Below are 17,417 nucleotides of genomic sequence, written 5' to 3'. Positions count from 1 at the left end.
AGAGCTTGATTTATTTCTGCGCACTAACCTATAAATTGTCATAAAATTTCTTATTTCTCATGATAATAGGCGACCGGAATACACCCGTGTAAGTGGGATGCCGACTTTGAACCGCGCGCCGAAATGAGGCGGACCTACTCTCCATTAAGTACGTTCGCTGCTTGTCGTACAATGTACAATGTTGCAAAGCGTCTGTTGCTGAAGCATCTATCAGTGAGTGCAGAAAGAAATAAAAAAACTAACTTTATAAACATAAGGTGTTGTCTTCGACCGCGAAAGAGCACAAACAAATAAATAAAATACCTAAACCAGTAACAAGTCGAACAATTTGAAAAATATCTGAAGTATCAAAACTCTCATCAGAACGCGCCAGAAGCCGCATGGTCATTGCATCAATGATGGCTGCCCTGGCAGCTCTGGCTTCCACGACGTGCTGCAACAGAGGCTGCTATCGTTATAAAGTCAGCTCCAATAAGCATGCCCCGTCCGACAATATTTTATGATACAATTCTGTGTGGATACCTCCTCCTGCGTTCCGAAACAGTAAGTGCGTCGCTAACTCTGGTCGTCGGCCGTACACCAGGCGCTCCATCTTGTCATCGCGCGCCCCAATGACGTGCCCCTAGCGCACCCTAGATGGCGGAAACGTTGCGCCTTGACAACATCGCTCAAAATGGCAGCGCAGAGGTTCATTTCTTGCAAACGTGTATAGACGATATACAAGACAACTTGGTGGTCAGGCAGGACTGTGTGCGCGGCCATTTTGGTAGCGTCAAGTTCCTTGAGTTTTGGTTTCTCCGCATTTCCGGGGCAGAGACGCGCTCTGTCACAATTTGTAATCCAGCAACTTTATCATTTTCTGAATTCCGAACACCCAACTTGGGCAAGGAACCAGGTTGTCATGCCTTTCATCTTCGAGTAAACTTTCAATTCTTTTTCGGTGCGAAGACGCTTGAAATGCTACTGCTAGGGGTAGACTGATCCACTCAAATGCATGCAACGCGAAGCTAGATTTTTTTAAACTGTTCTTAACGAAGATTTATTTGGTGGAAATTTTTTTTTTGTAAAACCACAAACAAAAACAAATTAAAGAATGTGAATCTTATTCACGCTTGCGTTCATGTCACGCACAAGTCGAAGGTATATCGCTACTTTCGCAGCAGAACGCAGCAACGCGTTGACATCGCATGTCTCGCACGAAACGCGGTCGCATGTTTATATGGATTTTCGGCCGGTTGGACCACTAAATTAGTTTTCTCGTGGCTGCCGAGACGGCGGACGTAGTTCTGGGCCCACTACTAGATAGCGCTCTACATTTCGCATATCCAGAGTTTCTGTATATATATATAGCGACCTACGGTAGCAGACTTGCGTATTCATCTTCGGTGGGTGGCCGTAGCGCCAGCTTTCCTGCGTGGCCCTGGATGCTTCGCATGTCACGTGACACAATTCGGTGAATAGTGACACTTTGCGCGTCGCCGCACATGGGAAACAGAAAAGGAGGAGGATGCCAAAGCGGGGGAACATACGCCGGGGCGCGTACAACGTCGGCGGAGCGACCGCAGCGGCTGCTTTCCGGCACGGCGCTGGATGCTTTGCTCCTCACGTGATCGATCTCGGCGAATAGCGGTGTGCTGGCTCGCAGAAAACAAATGCACAACTCTTCTCTCCCTTCGGGAAGCATATCGAGGAACTCTAAGCATAGCTGATTCCCTCAATCTGTTTGAGTTTTTCTTTCAAGTAGCGTCAATTGCTAATGCACGAGGCTCGAGTGTCGAGCGGCCTTTTGAAGTAAACGGTGGCGTACCACTGAAATGAGCTGCCCTTGGAAGCGAATGGTGGCGGAGCACCCGCACATGGCAGGTTTCTTCCACGTTTACACAGAATGGTTCGCGGTACTTTTAAAAAAAACTCCTTTGTCAAGGGGCTTTACGCATATCGTCTGTTGTAGTACATATGGCCTATTGATATTACCCAAATGCCAGAGAGAAATACTGCTTGGCAGCATAAATGCAACACTTATAAACTTTAAATGCGTGTGGTTTCAAGGGTGTACGCAATGTCAAGAAAACAGAGGCATAACTCAAGTTTATTCAACAACAATTGACATTTCTAGACACTTGTTGTTCAGATCCGATTCCACTTCGAGCGTAAACTTTTTGCTCTTTTTTTTTTTTTTATAAGACACAGTCTTTCTTTTGCAATTGATTTTCAAAATACAAAACACAGGATCGCAATCGTTAACAAGATGATTTGAAAATTGCAGAACACACAACAACATTTCAAGCAACATGATTTTTGAGATAATACTTCGTGAGATGCCGCCCTTCCTAGCACAGCCTTACTCATAAATAACACTGGTGACCAAAGTTAAATATTTTACATTTAAGTGGCGGGCTACACGTTTTAATACTTAGGTCTGTTTCCCGAGTGAGCTCTTTACTCCAGGCTACTAGTTTTTTTAGCACTTTTTAACTATTTTGAAGAACAAGAAAAATCAGCGATCACATGTTCGTGCTAACTGTGTCACTTCTCTTTCTGTCTTTTTTTTCTACATGGTCCGGACGTGCTGTGAGTTTTGAAGTAAAAAAAAACTAGTTTAGATATATTATTTTTAATTGCAACGCGCACCGCGTAATATCAACGAAGTACACAGGTTTGCAAGTGACCGCGCTCCTAGGACTACTCTTGTCACCATAAGCGAAAAAGAACTATGACAGTCCGTCACTTATTGTGCCCTAGGAATACTTGAAGAAGGTGAAATACCCTCGCGCCGATAGGAAAATAGCAGCTCCCTAAAGGGGTGTCCAAACAGGACACTACAAAACTCGCGACTCCGGCAAATCGTGCCGCGCTCTGCCGCGATCCGCTTCCGGCCGTCGGAGGGAAATTTCCCTCCGTCAGTTCTTCCCGGGGGGAAACTTCGCTCCGTCAAATCTCCCCCTCGCTTCCTCCACGGCGGCCTTGCTCTGCTTATCACGTGGGTCTGGAGAGCCACTCACACGCTCTGTTGGCTGTCGGTCAATCGCTCAAGGCCTCCGCTCACAATACGGAACCGCATCGGACGCCATCACGACGAAAGTGAATCTCGACAAAGAAAGCAGATCCGAGGCGGGCGAAACGCACCCTTCGACGCAGGAATGTCCCAAATCCACCCGAAGCCGGACCTCCTTGGCCTTCGAGCCGGGGCGACGGCGGTACGCGAGGGCGTTGGCGAGGTGAGCCAGACGCAGGTGGCGTGTGAAGTCAATCTGAAGAGAAGAGCAGTCGTGATCGTAAAACTTTTCACGACTCCTGCAAACATTTTCGCGACTCCGACAGACCGTAAAAATAGAAGCGTCCGCTTCAATTTTCACGATTTGCCGGAGTCGTAAGTTTTGTAGTGTCCTGTTTGGACACCCCTTAAGGCGACTGCCCGTAAACGTGTATAGGCCTTTTCTACGTGGGCGACGCATATCAAATGGCAGACCTTGAAGTATGTGGGAAGGCATCGTTTTGCTCTCGCCACGTCATTGAAAGGTATTCACATCTTTGCAGCGACAGCGACTAAATTTTACTGTGCTTTTTATTTTGTAATGTTTCCATGCCTCGCTTTTTTCAAATATTTTCTTCGCATTTTCAATATCTGACGTAAAAATAACCGGGAACGAAACGAAGAGGAAACAAACAACAAAAAGTCAGTAGAAGCGGAAAAAGCATCGCCGATATACCGTGGGGACAATATTGTCTTATAGTTCAGAGTTCAACAGGCATTCCTCGCTGAAACCATACACAATGTACAAGTATTGACAAGCTTTCCAACAGATAGCATTTGGAATTAGAAAAGCCGAGCTGCACTGCGGCTCTGCTTGCGTAAAATGTCAAATTGTTTTTTTTTTTTTTTTGACGAAGTGCATTGTCTTGAGCTGCGCTGGCGGCTCTGCTTACGTAAAACGTCAAATTGTTTTCCGTTTTTTCGTTAGACCAAGTGCGTTCTCTTTGTTCCTCGTGTAAATAATCTGGATGAGCTTTTGCAGGCATCCAAAAAAGCCGAAGCCGAGTGTTTTCTGAAAGAAATCTGGAGCGCCCACTTTCCAGCGAAGTGCATAGCAGATCCAATCGCAGTAAAGAATACGAGGCTGATAATAATTGTTGCCAATTTAGAGGTTTTCCCGCTAAATCTAGCGATTTTCTGAATCCACTAGCTGGCGAAATTGCCGTTTTGAGGGTGGCGTTATTTTGTGCGCCTTTCAAACCATGTTAAAGTTTTTCTTCTAGCGGTATAAATTGCTTCCGAGGTTTCCTTTATATATCATAAATAACTTAAATTTTTGTGGTAAGTTAGAGTCATATAGTCATCATCCTTGCTTCCTGTTAGCAAATTGTTGTCAATAAGAGTGACACTTGCGACTCCATTGAGATATTAGAGGGGCACACGTCAAAACTAATGCTTTAAGTTCATTTATGCGAGGATGTATGCATTATTTCTCCAACTCGTCCAGACGAAATGGGCCCAGTGAACTATGCGCACAAATTCAGACAGCATGGGGTATATAGGATTCTAAACAGCGAGACTGCTTGCTGGCAGTACCAAGAGACGTTAGACCATTGAGATACCCTGGATACCTTCACAAAAGCGTGTAACTTTTGTCGATGGAGTTTCAAATCTTGCATCAAAGATAGGGACGATGAAGGTGTATGGCAATACAACAGACCTAGTAACACCTGGTGACATTAGGATCATGCAGTATGGAAATAATTCTGTGCATGGATGTGATTCTGTATCAAATAATCGTAGTTTTCGTGATAAATTACTTTATTTATGAATTCTCTATTAGACTAATTCTATCAGTAACCCTACCAAAAAAAAAAAGTAAATCCTTTTGCTATCGGGGTTATGGTATTGGGAATCTATCTGGATTCTATCTGGATTTTAGGTTTTTCAGAAATGATTTCTTTATCTGCAATCACGATTTAAAGTTTGCAGAAACAGTACCAGATAGATTTACGCGGTTCCATAACCTAGATAGTGAAAAGCTATACTGTGTTTTTTTGGGGTTAGAGAAATTGTGTTAAAAAGAATAATTCTTGCCCTTCACTTATAACTTTACGTTTTCGGTGGTTTCCTATTGGGATTTTTATCGCGGGTTTTTAACGATTTAAGTTAAAATCACTGCTAATATTAAGTGCCAACCCCACCAAAACACAAAAAAAAGTCTACGCTGGGACATTGAGGATGATCAAACGTCGTGATCTGTGTGACGGCGCGGACCCGATTTTAGGGTTTTTCACGCATCTGCCGCATCCTTATTCGCGGAGCTGTCTTCGCGGATTCGAGCGATCGACTCTTCCAGGTTATATACGAGAAAAAGGACGCTCCTGATTTCTTAGGCTTCTTCGTCAACGTAGGCGAGAAAAATGCGTTAAGGCCGGTTCACACATACAGCGGAGCGCTAAGTTAGCGCTACGTGAGCGCTCGAAGGAGCGCTCATGTGGCGCTTCTTAGCGCGTGATGTAGCGCTCGGTTAGCGCTTCAGCAGGGCTCTGTTAGCGATCCAGAAGCACTTTGTTAGCACTTTGTTAGCGCTTCAGAAGCGCTATGTCAGCACTGCCCGCTCCTTGTGCCGTGCTTGCTTCTGCGGAATAGCGCGTGCGCGGCGATTCCTTTGTTATTGTTTTTCCTTTGGCATTGAAAGAAGAGAAAGTAAAACAGCCGCTCTCCAAGCAAAGGGTCGGGCAGGCGATTCAGACAAATTGTTCAGACTCATGGACTCTGAGCGACTAACTGATTGGGAAGGACCTCATCGCTTTCTATTCGATATGCGTGACCCTGGTTTCAAAGACACGCAGTTAAAAATAATCGCCTTTGAAAGAGCTCTGTGTCTCGGTCCCTCAGCCTAGGAACAAGGTTCGCCGGGTACCCGTCGGTACCTCGGTTGCGAAAGATTTCGCGCACCCAGAAGGCTCTTCTTGGTGTTAAGCCGTCCACACACATATGCACTAATCGCGTATGTAAGAGCATTTGTGGCATTTCTGTTTCAGCATTCCACATGTCCGCCATGGTACTGTTGATGCACACGAACCGGAACCGCAGTGCACGCGCTTATCCGCAGCACTGCGGTACAAAAAGCGCTAACAAGGCGCTACTGAAGCGCTAGCACGGCGCTACTGAAGCGCTAACAAGGCGCTGCTGAAGCGCTAACAAGGCGCTACTAAAGCGCTAATCCCGCACTGTATTAGAACGAAGTCACGTGCTAAGAAGCGCCACATGAGTGCTCCTTGGAGCGCTCACGTAGCACTAACTTAGCGCTACGCTGTATGTGTGAACAGGCCTTAAGACCCAATGTACAACCCTTTATTTACGCGGCCCCTACTTTTCGCGAATCAATGTCAGAGGACATAATTGTGGCCACTAACTTTCCCGAAATCCAGACGCCTGCATTGAAACTCTTAAGGACCGAAATTTTCGCGTGCCCTTAAATTTCACGAAATTTTTAATTTGTGCAATTCGCGAAAATTACGAGCTCGCGATTATTAAGGGTTTTATAGCATTACTTGCCGGGCGAAGTAGCCACCTATTGGTTACACTAAATGCTTACCCCTGCTCGGTAGCACGGGGTTAAATGGAACAATAAAAAAACAAAATTGCTCGTAAAAAAAAAAAAAAAGTCCAGTAGACATTGCGCGGAATATGCCGATGATATGTTACGGTGGCGCCCTTTTATGCTTCGCATGCCTGACGTCACGACCAAGACTCTTAGTAGCGAACGACAAGTTTGGTGGTGCATAAAAAGCGCAACGGAAGCCTAGAATCATTACGTTGCGTACTCATTAGGTTGCGTACTCAACACCGTCAGGTCGGACTTTCTGACGGTACTCAACACCGTCAGAAAGTCCGACCTTGGTGCTTAGTTCCGTCGATGAGCGGAAAAAGCAATCTTACCCAAGACGTCCTAGCGGGTGTTAGATCAATCATAGAAAGGTGATCACATTGACATTTTTCGGTCACGCACGTCACCAATATGAACATTGTTTCGTGCCATTTTCGCAAAACCCGGGTATTTACTGAACCTGTATGCCATATGTACGAGCGTATTCGCGGCGAGATGTTTGGGTATCCCAACACAGAGTGAGGATACTTCGACATCCTTTGCTTGTGCAAGCGCACGCAATGCCGAGCTTCTATGCACTATGATGATTAAAACGCTGCAGCGTGGGTAGCTCGTGCACGACTCAATGTGAGTAGGGTGCCTACACGTCTGTCTGTCTCAGGGTGAAGACATCCATTGTTGCGCGAGAGCGCGTGACGCTCTCGCGCACTCGGTGCGTGACTTGGGTGGTAAAATGGCTTCTATGCATTAGCCAAAGTTACGCGCTCGAGCTGTGTGACACCGGATCGCGCGCACTTCAAAATGCATAAAAAAGCGATTGGGCAGAAAAATGGCTGAGATGTCAGCACTCAAAGCGCGCGTGTGTATGAAGGCACTCTAAGACTGAGGAAAACAAAGCGGCCCTCGCGAGTTTCTCGACGAAAATGGACCCTTTGCTGTTTACAAGCATAAACCGCCGCTTGCGTCCCAAGCGACTTCCGGTCGCTCCATCTTCGCAAGCCCGTCGAGCTTGCTTACGTCACCAGTGCAGCAGTGCTAGAAAGCATACATGCTCAACGGACAACAAAGTTTGATATTTAACGAGTGTTCGACAATTTGAAGGGATCATGAAATTATTTTCCAGCTTTTTACGAATGAAGACTGCAATTAATCTTTGAATGTACTATCGGGCGAAAATGAAATGCGAACAAAGGAACCCGAGACTCGCAATACAGGCTGCGCTGCCTGGAAGTGAATCTAGAGGCGATGGTGTGGTGGACTACTCTGATGTGTTTAAGCCCTTTGGTCGGCGCTCCCCAAGCTTCGGCATTGAGCCTCTTGAGACTTGTTGACAAAGACTCGGTTTCTTTCGTTACGTTACGAACCGTCACCGGGGAATCTGTGCTTCGTATTACGCGCGCCTACCAATTCAAGGAGGTTGCCTGGCACGCGACATTATAAACGCAAATGTTCAGGTGACGACGAGCTAGGACGGTGAGTTACCGTAGTAACCAGGGACACAAGGCTCGTTGTAACGTAACATAAGGACTTGAGCTCGGTTCAACGCTTAATACGAAGCACAGATTTCCCGTAAACTTTTTGTCACGTAACATAACGTAACGTAAGAAAACGAGTCTTTGTGAACCAGGCTCTAGTGCGCTCAAAGCTATCGCTGCTATCTTTGCTCGCTCGGCGCGTGCGGCGCGAGGATGCTCGTCGCTATACTCCGTTTCACCTTATGTTGTACCACAGACAACGCTAGAAGCACGAGCTTATAGCGTTGGGAGCTACTCTTAACGCACGAGAGCTTGTGCCGCCAAGATGTGCCCTAGAGCAGGGAGCTCGCGCTTGTAGCCTTTCCTGAGTTACATCATAAGGTGAAACAGAGTATAGTAGCAGCTAAAGCGCGCGCTCAGCCAGCGCGCGCTTTAGCTGCTATATAGCGGCGAGCTTCCTCGCGCCGCACGAGCCGAGCGAGCAAAGATAGCGGTGATAGCTTTCAGCGCACTAAGAGGCGCACCGTCGAAGCTTGGGGAGCGCCGAGCGAAGGGCGTAAACACATCGGAGTAGACCACGCACCATCGCACGTAGTCTCACTACCAGGCGGCGCAGCCTATACCGCGAGCAAGCGCTCCTCTGTTCGCATTTCATTTTCCCTCGATAGTACATAGAACCCAGAGCACAAATACGTATTCGTTTTATTGCCCCCAGTTTTGCACAAAAAATCATGAAAACTCAGGTCTGCTTTTCTCCTCGACACAACCGGACTTACCCACCAACATGTGAAATCACGTGACCGTTACGTAAAGTATGCCTGTCTATCGGAAATGGAAGTTCTCCCAGCCGAGTGATAGAGCCGCGTTAGACACGAGCACTGCGTCACAGGGACGTATACGCTCGTCAACGGTCAATCCGTTGACGAACATTTGAAATCGCGTTCGTGGCCAATGAGTGCCGTGACGGCACTTGCCATCACTTGAGAACGACAAGGTCCATAGTAGTCTTAAAAAACACGGTGGAAGCTTGGACTCATCGCCTCGCCCAAGCACTTCACGGCCGCGTGATTTATCGTTTCGTTTTAGAGTTGAGGAGGAAAGCTAAGAGGGAAGAACTTGAAAAGTCATTTCATGGTTCCTTTAACGTTTTGGAGGAGACAAGTTTATTTAAAAGATTATTTGAAAATTTTTAACTGATCTAATACTTCGTTGTTTTTGCGTTCACCTGGAGACATGGTGGTAAAATGTTTCATCGACATTTCAACCAGCGATGTTAAGATGGGATTTGTTCATTTTTTTATGAACCACAAGTTTTCTGGGATGTCAACGACTGGAGCACCAACCTGACGGCGTTTGCCATGAAAAGGGATCTAATTCTTTTTTTTTTTGTCCGTGCTTTTGTTTTTATTATGATGTTTAATTTGTTTCCAGCTAAGCGGCATATGACTTGTAGGTCGTTTTTTTTTATGTCCGTCGACACAAAACCATCACGTACGCCTTACCACTTTTCGCGTGCGCCTTGTCATTTAGCATGTAATTTTGACAATTGTTTCAATAAAAAAACCACAAAAGTGTCAAAACAACGTGGTGGATGACAAGGTGCGCGCCAACGATGATAAGCACCTAGCGCTCCCCGCATGCTTTTCGCGGTGAATATTTCGGTTGCATTAGCTGCCGCCGCAACGGCAGCGTACGAAGTCTTTTATGTATAAAAATGTTTTCACGCGAAAGCATCAACTGCTTAATGAAGCGACCCGGTTTTATCAACTTTTGAAGCCGCGCCAAACGGCACGCCGATGGGCCTAAAAAACACCAATGAGTTCCCACGGAAACTTTATGAAGGTAGTGAAATCACAAATCGCTTTTTTCCTTTACGCTGTAAAATGACGTTTTGATAAAATTACTAAGGAATCTACGACTGTTTCAGAACTACTTACGTTGAGGATGAAATACAAGGAGCAAGCTGTGATACCGACTTTGTTCCCGAATCGCATTCGCAGATACTGAAATAAAAGAAAAAGACGTATAATTGTAAAACAGCTGTCCATAATCTAGCGAGTATTTTTTCCGATGTCACTGTGTTAAATATTGATACAAGGAAAGCGTAGAATGAATTAACCAGTGTCCGGAATCAAATTATAAAACACGCGAAGGGTCGGACATACGCGCTTCTTGCTTGAAACAATAGACCCTTTTCAAAAGTGCGCTTCATCGCCTGTACGCCATTGCTTGCTAAATTGCACTCAGGGCATAGATTGGACACGAGGGCTGCGTAGCCGTTCGGTAAGGACTCGGACCCAATCATAACCTCAGTGCAGAAGAAATGGCGACCATCGATGCTGTTTGACGGACTTTGAAAAAGTTTTTATTGTCTGTATAAAAGATATGTCACAAATAACTTGAAAGATTTGAAGATTATTGTATGCATAGTCACACTAACGCGTCATTTCTACTTACAAGGCGTCCTCAGGATCAGGCCGTATAGCTATTTCATGAATCTGGCAGTGTAACTTCAAATTAACAAATTCCAACTAAAATTACAAAACAATGCGCAATGTTTTCCCACAATTGAACGAACGCAATATCACTTTCATTAAGAACGTTTTAGAAATGAAGTCGTACGAGAGGTTACAGAAGAAACGTTTCCTGGTGAGTGCTTCCGACTAGAACTGAGTTGGAACACACACATACAAAGTACGGCAAGCCGTAACGCACGCATAATGTGTGCACGACACGCTTTGTGCTTCCAACGCTTATCAGATTAATGCGGGCAGTTTTCTTTTTTCAAAAATATATTTACGAGTTCTGCCATCACACGGCGAAAAAAATAATGTAAACACTTACGGAACCCGTAAGGCGCAACACAGCGATAGCTGAGGTGCGGCGTTGGAGCCGATAACGTGTCATTTCGGAGAAGATGGACCAAACGGACGGTGAATGTGCGAGCGCGCACCAAAGAGTCCGCATATGCGTTTCGTATTAAACCAAGTAACACCCCGGACAAAAATTCCATAGCGTTTTGGAGCCAATGAAGGTGTATTAAGTAGAGAGCATTTCAGCTCTCTGCGTAAGAAGGAAGCGTGTTTCCGTACGTCACTTCCGTACAAATAGACACACAAGGGTGATTCCACGTCAATTCATGCAATGATGGTCCGGGTCATATTTTAAATATTTTTGTTAAAAATATATATGAAAGCCATGTTTTTGGGAGGAACATTCAGCTAGATATGAACGCCGTAACAATTTTTTTCGCTGAGATATAAAATAGAGAAGCTTGAGGCGTGGAAGTTGAGAAGATTTCACAATGCTACTTTGCACAGTCGTCATTTCCTTATCGAACCTTTGAGGGCACCATAACGTTTTTAATAGGTTTTAAAAAGGTTATACAACACATACATAAAAAATTAAAAATATCCATAAAATATTTCAATGCAAACAAAAATATCAAACATGGCACAAAAACGCGTTTTACAGACATATTCACAATTTTTTTGCAAATAAACCATCATTCATAATACTTCACAAAACATATCAAAATGCGCGTATTTAAATATTCTTTACGAATATATAAAGATAATATGCCCACCCTTAAACATATTTTTGTTATCAACGCGGAAATTCGGCTGATTTCTCAAAATGTGGCAAGATTGGGCGTCGATATTTAAAAAACTCCATCTTTTATTTTCTTTAAACTCCCCTTGGCACTTTGCAGTGACTTGAACTAACCTGTGATGGCATAAGATTGAGTAACATATGACTTCCAAGCGGGGAAAGCTACGACAAACCTTCACTCGGAGCGAGCCGACGTCTTCGTCATAGCGGCTTTGCCGCACAGCACCAAACGTTTTGAGCGCTAGTTATGGGATGTATTTTATATTATTAAAATTCTTTTTTTCATAAGGGCTGAGTATTAGTCTCGCGAAAATGAACTTTGAGCTGGAATACCATTAATTAGCTTACAATTCACAGGAACAAAACGGCCCCACTGTGCGAATTCGCTAACTATGCATAGATAAGCTTAAAACTCTCAGTTATGCAAGTGGCCATGTATACATCCGGCCTCTCGGCATATGATGACTTCCACAGATGAGAAGCCTGGATTCCTCTCACAGGTTTTATGGTGGTCCACTCTGCTTGCTTTACCGCACGAAACTCTCGAACCCGTTCCACAGACAGGTGGAACATGCAGACATTTGTTACTTTCTTACGTAGCACTTCTACAAAGTCTTTAGCCGTGGCAATCGTTGAGTTGAGCGAAGATGTCAACTTGGTGAGCGTTGGTTCTTCCACCTACTTCATCACAAGCGCTATCTCCGTGTCCAGTGGCTGAAAAGATCCATCTTGCCGAAGAGTGCGGCTTCCGAGACAATTCGTGGAATTGGAAGAGATTCTTGAAATGCACCGCCGCTCCGTCTGATACAAAAATTATTTAAAAAAAGACTGGGAAATAAACATTAACATACTCTTCTATGGCCTTTGTGGCTAGAAGAGCGTGAGCTGTGTCATGTGTCCTGTACCATCGGTGACAACGGCAAAGCTTTGCGTGCCTTGCGTGGACGTAACCACACTTGTGGAGAGAGACACCTGAGTTTTTTTTCAATGAAAACTCTGCACTTCGGTTGGAAAGAGTACTGTCCATTTTTCCGCAAAATCGAAGTGGAACATCACTGCCTTGGGTGGTAAGGCGGTTCTTGTGTCATGTATCAGGCTTCGTTCAAGGTCAAGGATGTAAGAATGCCTCATATACTTTTCGCTCTCCTATTTCCGCAGGAAGGCAGAAGTGTCCATAACCTTTTTGACGAGTTCGCCAGCGTCCCATAACGCGAAACAGATCTCTTCGTCTTCGTCGAGATGAAGCGACTGCAGCGAGATGCTCTGCGTTTTTGGGCACTTTTCGCAACGGCGCAGAAAGCAATCGTTCTGTGGAGCGCAGAAGAGGTAGATGCGCTTGAGGTCGTCTTCAGTAAATGTCTTCTTTGGGGCATTTGTTATTGCCGTTAAAAGCAACTGAAAATTGACGCAATATATGCATGCGCACACCTCGTGCTCGGGACTTTTTTTTTTATCCTTTTTGGTCGTAGAGAATAAAATTTGGAGATGCCTAGTTCGGGTTGGGGATGGTCCTTCCTAAACAGCTGGTAAGCTTGCTTAATAGAGCGGGTCATAAACCTTTTAACGACTTTGAACATGTCGTTGATCATGGCTTTGACGACGTCCTTTTTGTCGGGAATTTGAACAGAGCATGCGAGGTCGTCGCGTGTCTAGTACTCAATTGCAACCCCCACGTCTTCGGCATTCGCCTTTTTCCCCATGTAGGGATCAGGGGTTGTTCAAACACCACCTTTGCGCTTCAGTTTTCATGTTTGATCAATCATGTAGGCAGTCGCACCCGACACCAGACGCAATATTGTTTTCTTCAGGATGATTGGTGGCAGAAGCACGTACAATCGCTGGCGTTTTTGGTGGGAACTACATGCCTTCAGCACTTCGCAAAACGCGTCAAACCACTCTGCGCAGTGCTCACAACTGTCTTCGAGTTCGAGAGTTTCGTGCGGTGAAGCAAGCAAAGTGGACACCGTAAAACCTGTCAAAGGAATCCAGGAAACTCATCTGTGAAAGTCATCATATGCCGAGAGGCCAGATGTATACATGGCCATTCGCGCAACTGAGAGTTTTAAGCTTATGTATGATGCATAGGTAGCGAATTTGCAGAGTGGGGTCGTCTTATTCCTGTGAATTGTAAGCTAATTAATGGTATTCCAGTTCAAAGTTCCTTTTCACGTCACTAATACTCACCGCGTATAAAAAAAGAATTTTAATAATATAAAATACATGCCATAACTAACGCCCAAACGTTTGGTGCTGTGCGGCAAAGCCGCTATGACGAAGACATCGGCTCGCTCCGAGTGAAGGTTTGTCGTAGCTTTTCCCGCTTGGAGGTCATATGTTACTCAATATTTTGCCATCACAGGTTAGTTCAAGTCACTGCAAAGTGCCAAGGGCAGTTTAAAGAAAATAAAAGATGGAGTTTTTTAAATATCGACGCCCAATCTTGCCACATTTTGAGAAATCAGCCGAATTTCCGCGTTGATAACAAAAATATGTTTAAGGGTGGGCATATTATCTTTATATATTCGTAAAGAGTATTTAAATACGCGCATTTTGATATGTTTTGTGAAGTATTATGAAGAATGGTTTATTTGCAAAAAAATTGTGAATATGTCTCTAAAACGCGTTTTTGTGCCATGTTTGATATCTTTGTTTGCATTGAAATATTTTATGTATATTTTTAATTTTTTATGTATGTGTTGTATAACCTTTGTAAAACCTATTAAGAAAATTATGGTGCTGTGAAAGGTTCTATAAGGAAATGACGACTGTGCAAAGTAGCATTGTGAAATCTTCTCAATTTCCACGCCTCAAGCTTCTCTATTTTATATCTCAGCGAAACAAATTGTTACGGCGTTCATATCTAGCTGAATGTTCCTCCCAAGAACATGGCTTTTATATATATTTTTAACAAAAATATCTAAATTATGACCCGGACCATCATTGCATGAACTGACGTGGAATCACCCACAAGCTAAACGAAAAACGCCGAATGAACAGGGACAAGGTTGTGCACAAGACGAAGTGCACCCTAAAATGAAGGTAGTAAAACAAACACACTATTACTATCATATTTCTGGCTATTCGATTAGAAAATAAAACTGAACCGCTCAGGTACTCTGACGGGAAACTAACGCGCTAGTTTTCTCTTGTTTTCTGATAAAGAATGCATCGTAAAATTCTGAAGTTTTATCTGCGTATTTCCCGAGAATTGCTGCTTAAGCTAATTTTGGGTCCCATGGGCACCTGCACTGCGAGATCGCCCGGTGGGGTTTGTGTTAGTGACCATGCATGTTATCTAGCTTGATTGTTATCTTGTCATCTTGTCATTTTCGACATTATCATGTCGAAAATGATCCGCGTCGATATGGAGCGCGGTCGAATGCGCTCCATATCGACCCCGCTCATCTCTATGAGTTCCCAAAGCGTTCATCTCTATAACTTGGGCCCAGTCAATCTGTTAGCAGCCGACAATCCACTTGAAAGCCTCTTGATATATAAAACTTTATCAAGGCGTCTATCTGGGTTGGAGCTTCGTTCCGACTGGTTGCATCTTTGTGGCCTTCGACACTCAAAGAGATTATCGAGAAAGAACTGTGCGGTGAAGAGCGCATTCTCGTTTGCCGGTGACTTGAAAAAGTGACGATGTCCTATAAAAATACTGCAGGCTACAGGTTTATTGCCGCCATTAGTACGGCAAATGTTAAAGCGCTATTTTAGTCACCAGATAACACTGAACTTCGGAAAGGGTCTATGCCAACGTGTAAGTCAACCATGATTTCTGCTTTTTATATGTGTATGATATGCTTGTGATGTGTAGCAAAACGCCCTGTTTGAAAAGCTTAGAAAATTTGGTTTTAAAAGCTCTGGTACGCGGACCGCCAGTCCGTCTGCTTCCTCTGCGGAGGTTGAAGTGACGTCAGAACGCCGAGCTCTGATTGGCTCTGATTGAAGGATAGTGGGTAGATTTCAAGGTAGCTTGCTCTAAGGTCTATCTGCTATCCGACAATCAAAGGCAATCAGAACTCTGTGTCGTTCTGACGTCACTGCAACCCCTGCGCAAAAAGCAGACGACTTGCTCTCCGCATAGGACTGAGAGCGCTCTTCAGGGCATGCTTCGAAGTGCAAGCGCAAGTTCGCGATAACAAATATTGCTCCACGAAGTAACAACATGCGAAAAGTTCACAATATTTATTTCTGCGAAAATTAAACTCACCCTTAAATACCTACACTGTACTACGGCGTTCTTAGGATCAATGCCGCAATCTGATCGGCTGCGAAACGTTAATAAGATCTCATGGTAAAGCTTTTCTTGTCATCACCTATTTCGTTTTTTTTTTCTTCGCTTCACCCGTGGCTGCGTAAGACTTTTCATTGCTACAGATAGACTATATTCCCGCACGGTAGTATTCGCTTTCCAGCTCTAATCATTACCACAACAATAGCAGTAACAATGTTCGATACCACTTTTTCCGTGAGCTTGAGAGCAAGGTTTGATTGGATTGCTGGAGTTTGCAATCCAAGTATTACTTTATGAAAGCACGGCTTGCTAAAACTCGCCAATACCTCTAGCTATCACGGTGGATTGAATTATTTTGGGTAAACTTTCTTCGTATTGATCTCTTGTTTTTTTTTATTTTTAAACTGAGACTATGCTTGCATTCATAACGTCCAGGCGAGTTCGCATGCGTTTTTTAACTGTAGAGCGCCCCGGTGTTTGTAAAACGTTGTAAATTGACAACGAGGCATAAACATTTTTGTTTTCTAATTTTACTGAGCAAGTGATTTTTAATAGAGATCTTGTTAAAGTACCCAAGCTCCAAGCGCCATGCGAGAGTGAAGATACAAGCGCTGCACGTGCTGGCGTCTTAAGCAGTGACTGTTCTAAAGCAAAATCCCAAAACAAAATGGCACTTTGCACGCGTGTTTATTTACGCCTTAATTTGGTTATTTACTTCGAATCTTTTATGCAAATAAGGCGAGCTTGGGTAGTCTGCTAAAATGACTTTTGCGGGATGTCTGTGTACACCCGCCGGCAATATGAAGGTGAACACCTTACCTGGCTTTTTGCCTGTTTCGCGGCTCCCTAGAGCTATATTAAGCCTCAAAGTCTGAAATGCTACGTGGCTTGGGGTCTAAACTTTGCGTTCTAGCCCTCTTCTGGAACAGAGCTTGTTCCAAAACCTGCAGGAGCGTCAAAAACAAGAAGAGGGCTGTTCACCTTCATATTGCTCACGGGTGTACTTCTCACTTAGATGCGTAAATAACCTGAAAGCCACGAAGTAAGGGCACTCACACTTCACCTCTATTCATGCTAAAATCTGACAATTTACGGGGCAGAAAAAATCACACATAAATTTTGTTGCTCTGGGTTCCTCTTCTATAGCGCTTCTTCTCATAAAATAACAGCCAAAGACCTTTACGTTTTCTAACCTGCTAAGTGTCATCTAGTTTCCAACGGCTTTATCCTACGACTTAAAAAACATCGAACATGAATTCTCTAGGCGTTTCTTGAAAATTTATTTTCAAATTTAAAATAATAAACAAAAAACTTTCAAGAAGCCATACGAGTGACGGTTGTAAATTAACTGATATGTTGCTTTCGGCGCTAGTCGGAACATTTGTCGAAACCTATGGCGCCTGTCGCAAAATGCGGAAGGTGTTCATACAGCGTTCCACCGACAACTGAATTAACAAAGGGCTTGAAGAATATCGAGCGTCTAAGCATCCCTGCTCAGTCAAT

General features: G+C 44.3%; 1 protein-coding gene across 1 annotated transcript in view; it reads right to left on the bottom strand.

The window, feature by feature from the left end:
- LOC115317540 (sodium-coupled monocarboxylate transporter 1) overlaps positions 1-17,417 on the bottom strand; it is a 141,413-nt gene that overhangs the window by 108,521 nt on the left and 15,475 nt on the right. The window contains exon 2 of the mRNA XM_040218554.1: positions 10,003-10,068. Within this exon, the coding sequence (XP_040074488.1) occupies positions 10,003-10,068 (66 nt within the window). The remainder of the gene's footprint in view (positions 1-10,002; positions 10,069-17,417) is intronic.

Source organism: Ixodes scapularis, unplaced genomic scaffold, assembly GCF_016920785.2.
Source record: "Ixodes scapularis isolate PalLabHiFi unplaced genomic scaffold, ASM1692078v2 ptg000044l_1__unscaffolded, whole genome shotgun sequence".
Classification (NCBI taxonomy): Eukaryota; Metazoa; Arthropoda; class Arachnida; order Ixodida; family Ixodidae; genus Ixodes; species Ixodes scapularis.
This window is presented reverse-complemented; position numbering and strand designations above follow the sequence as displayed.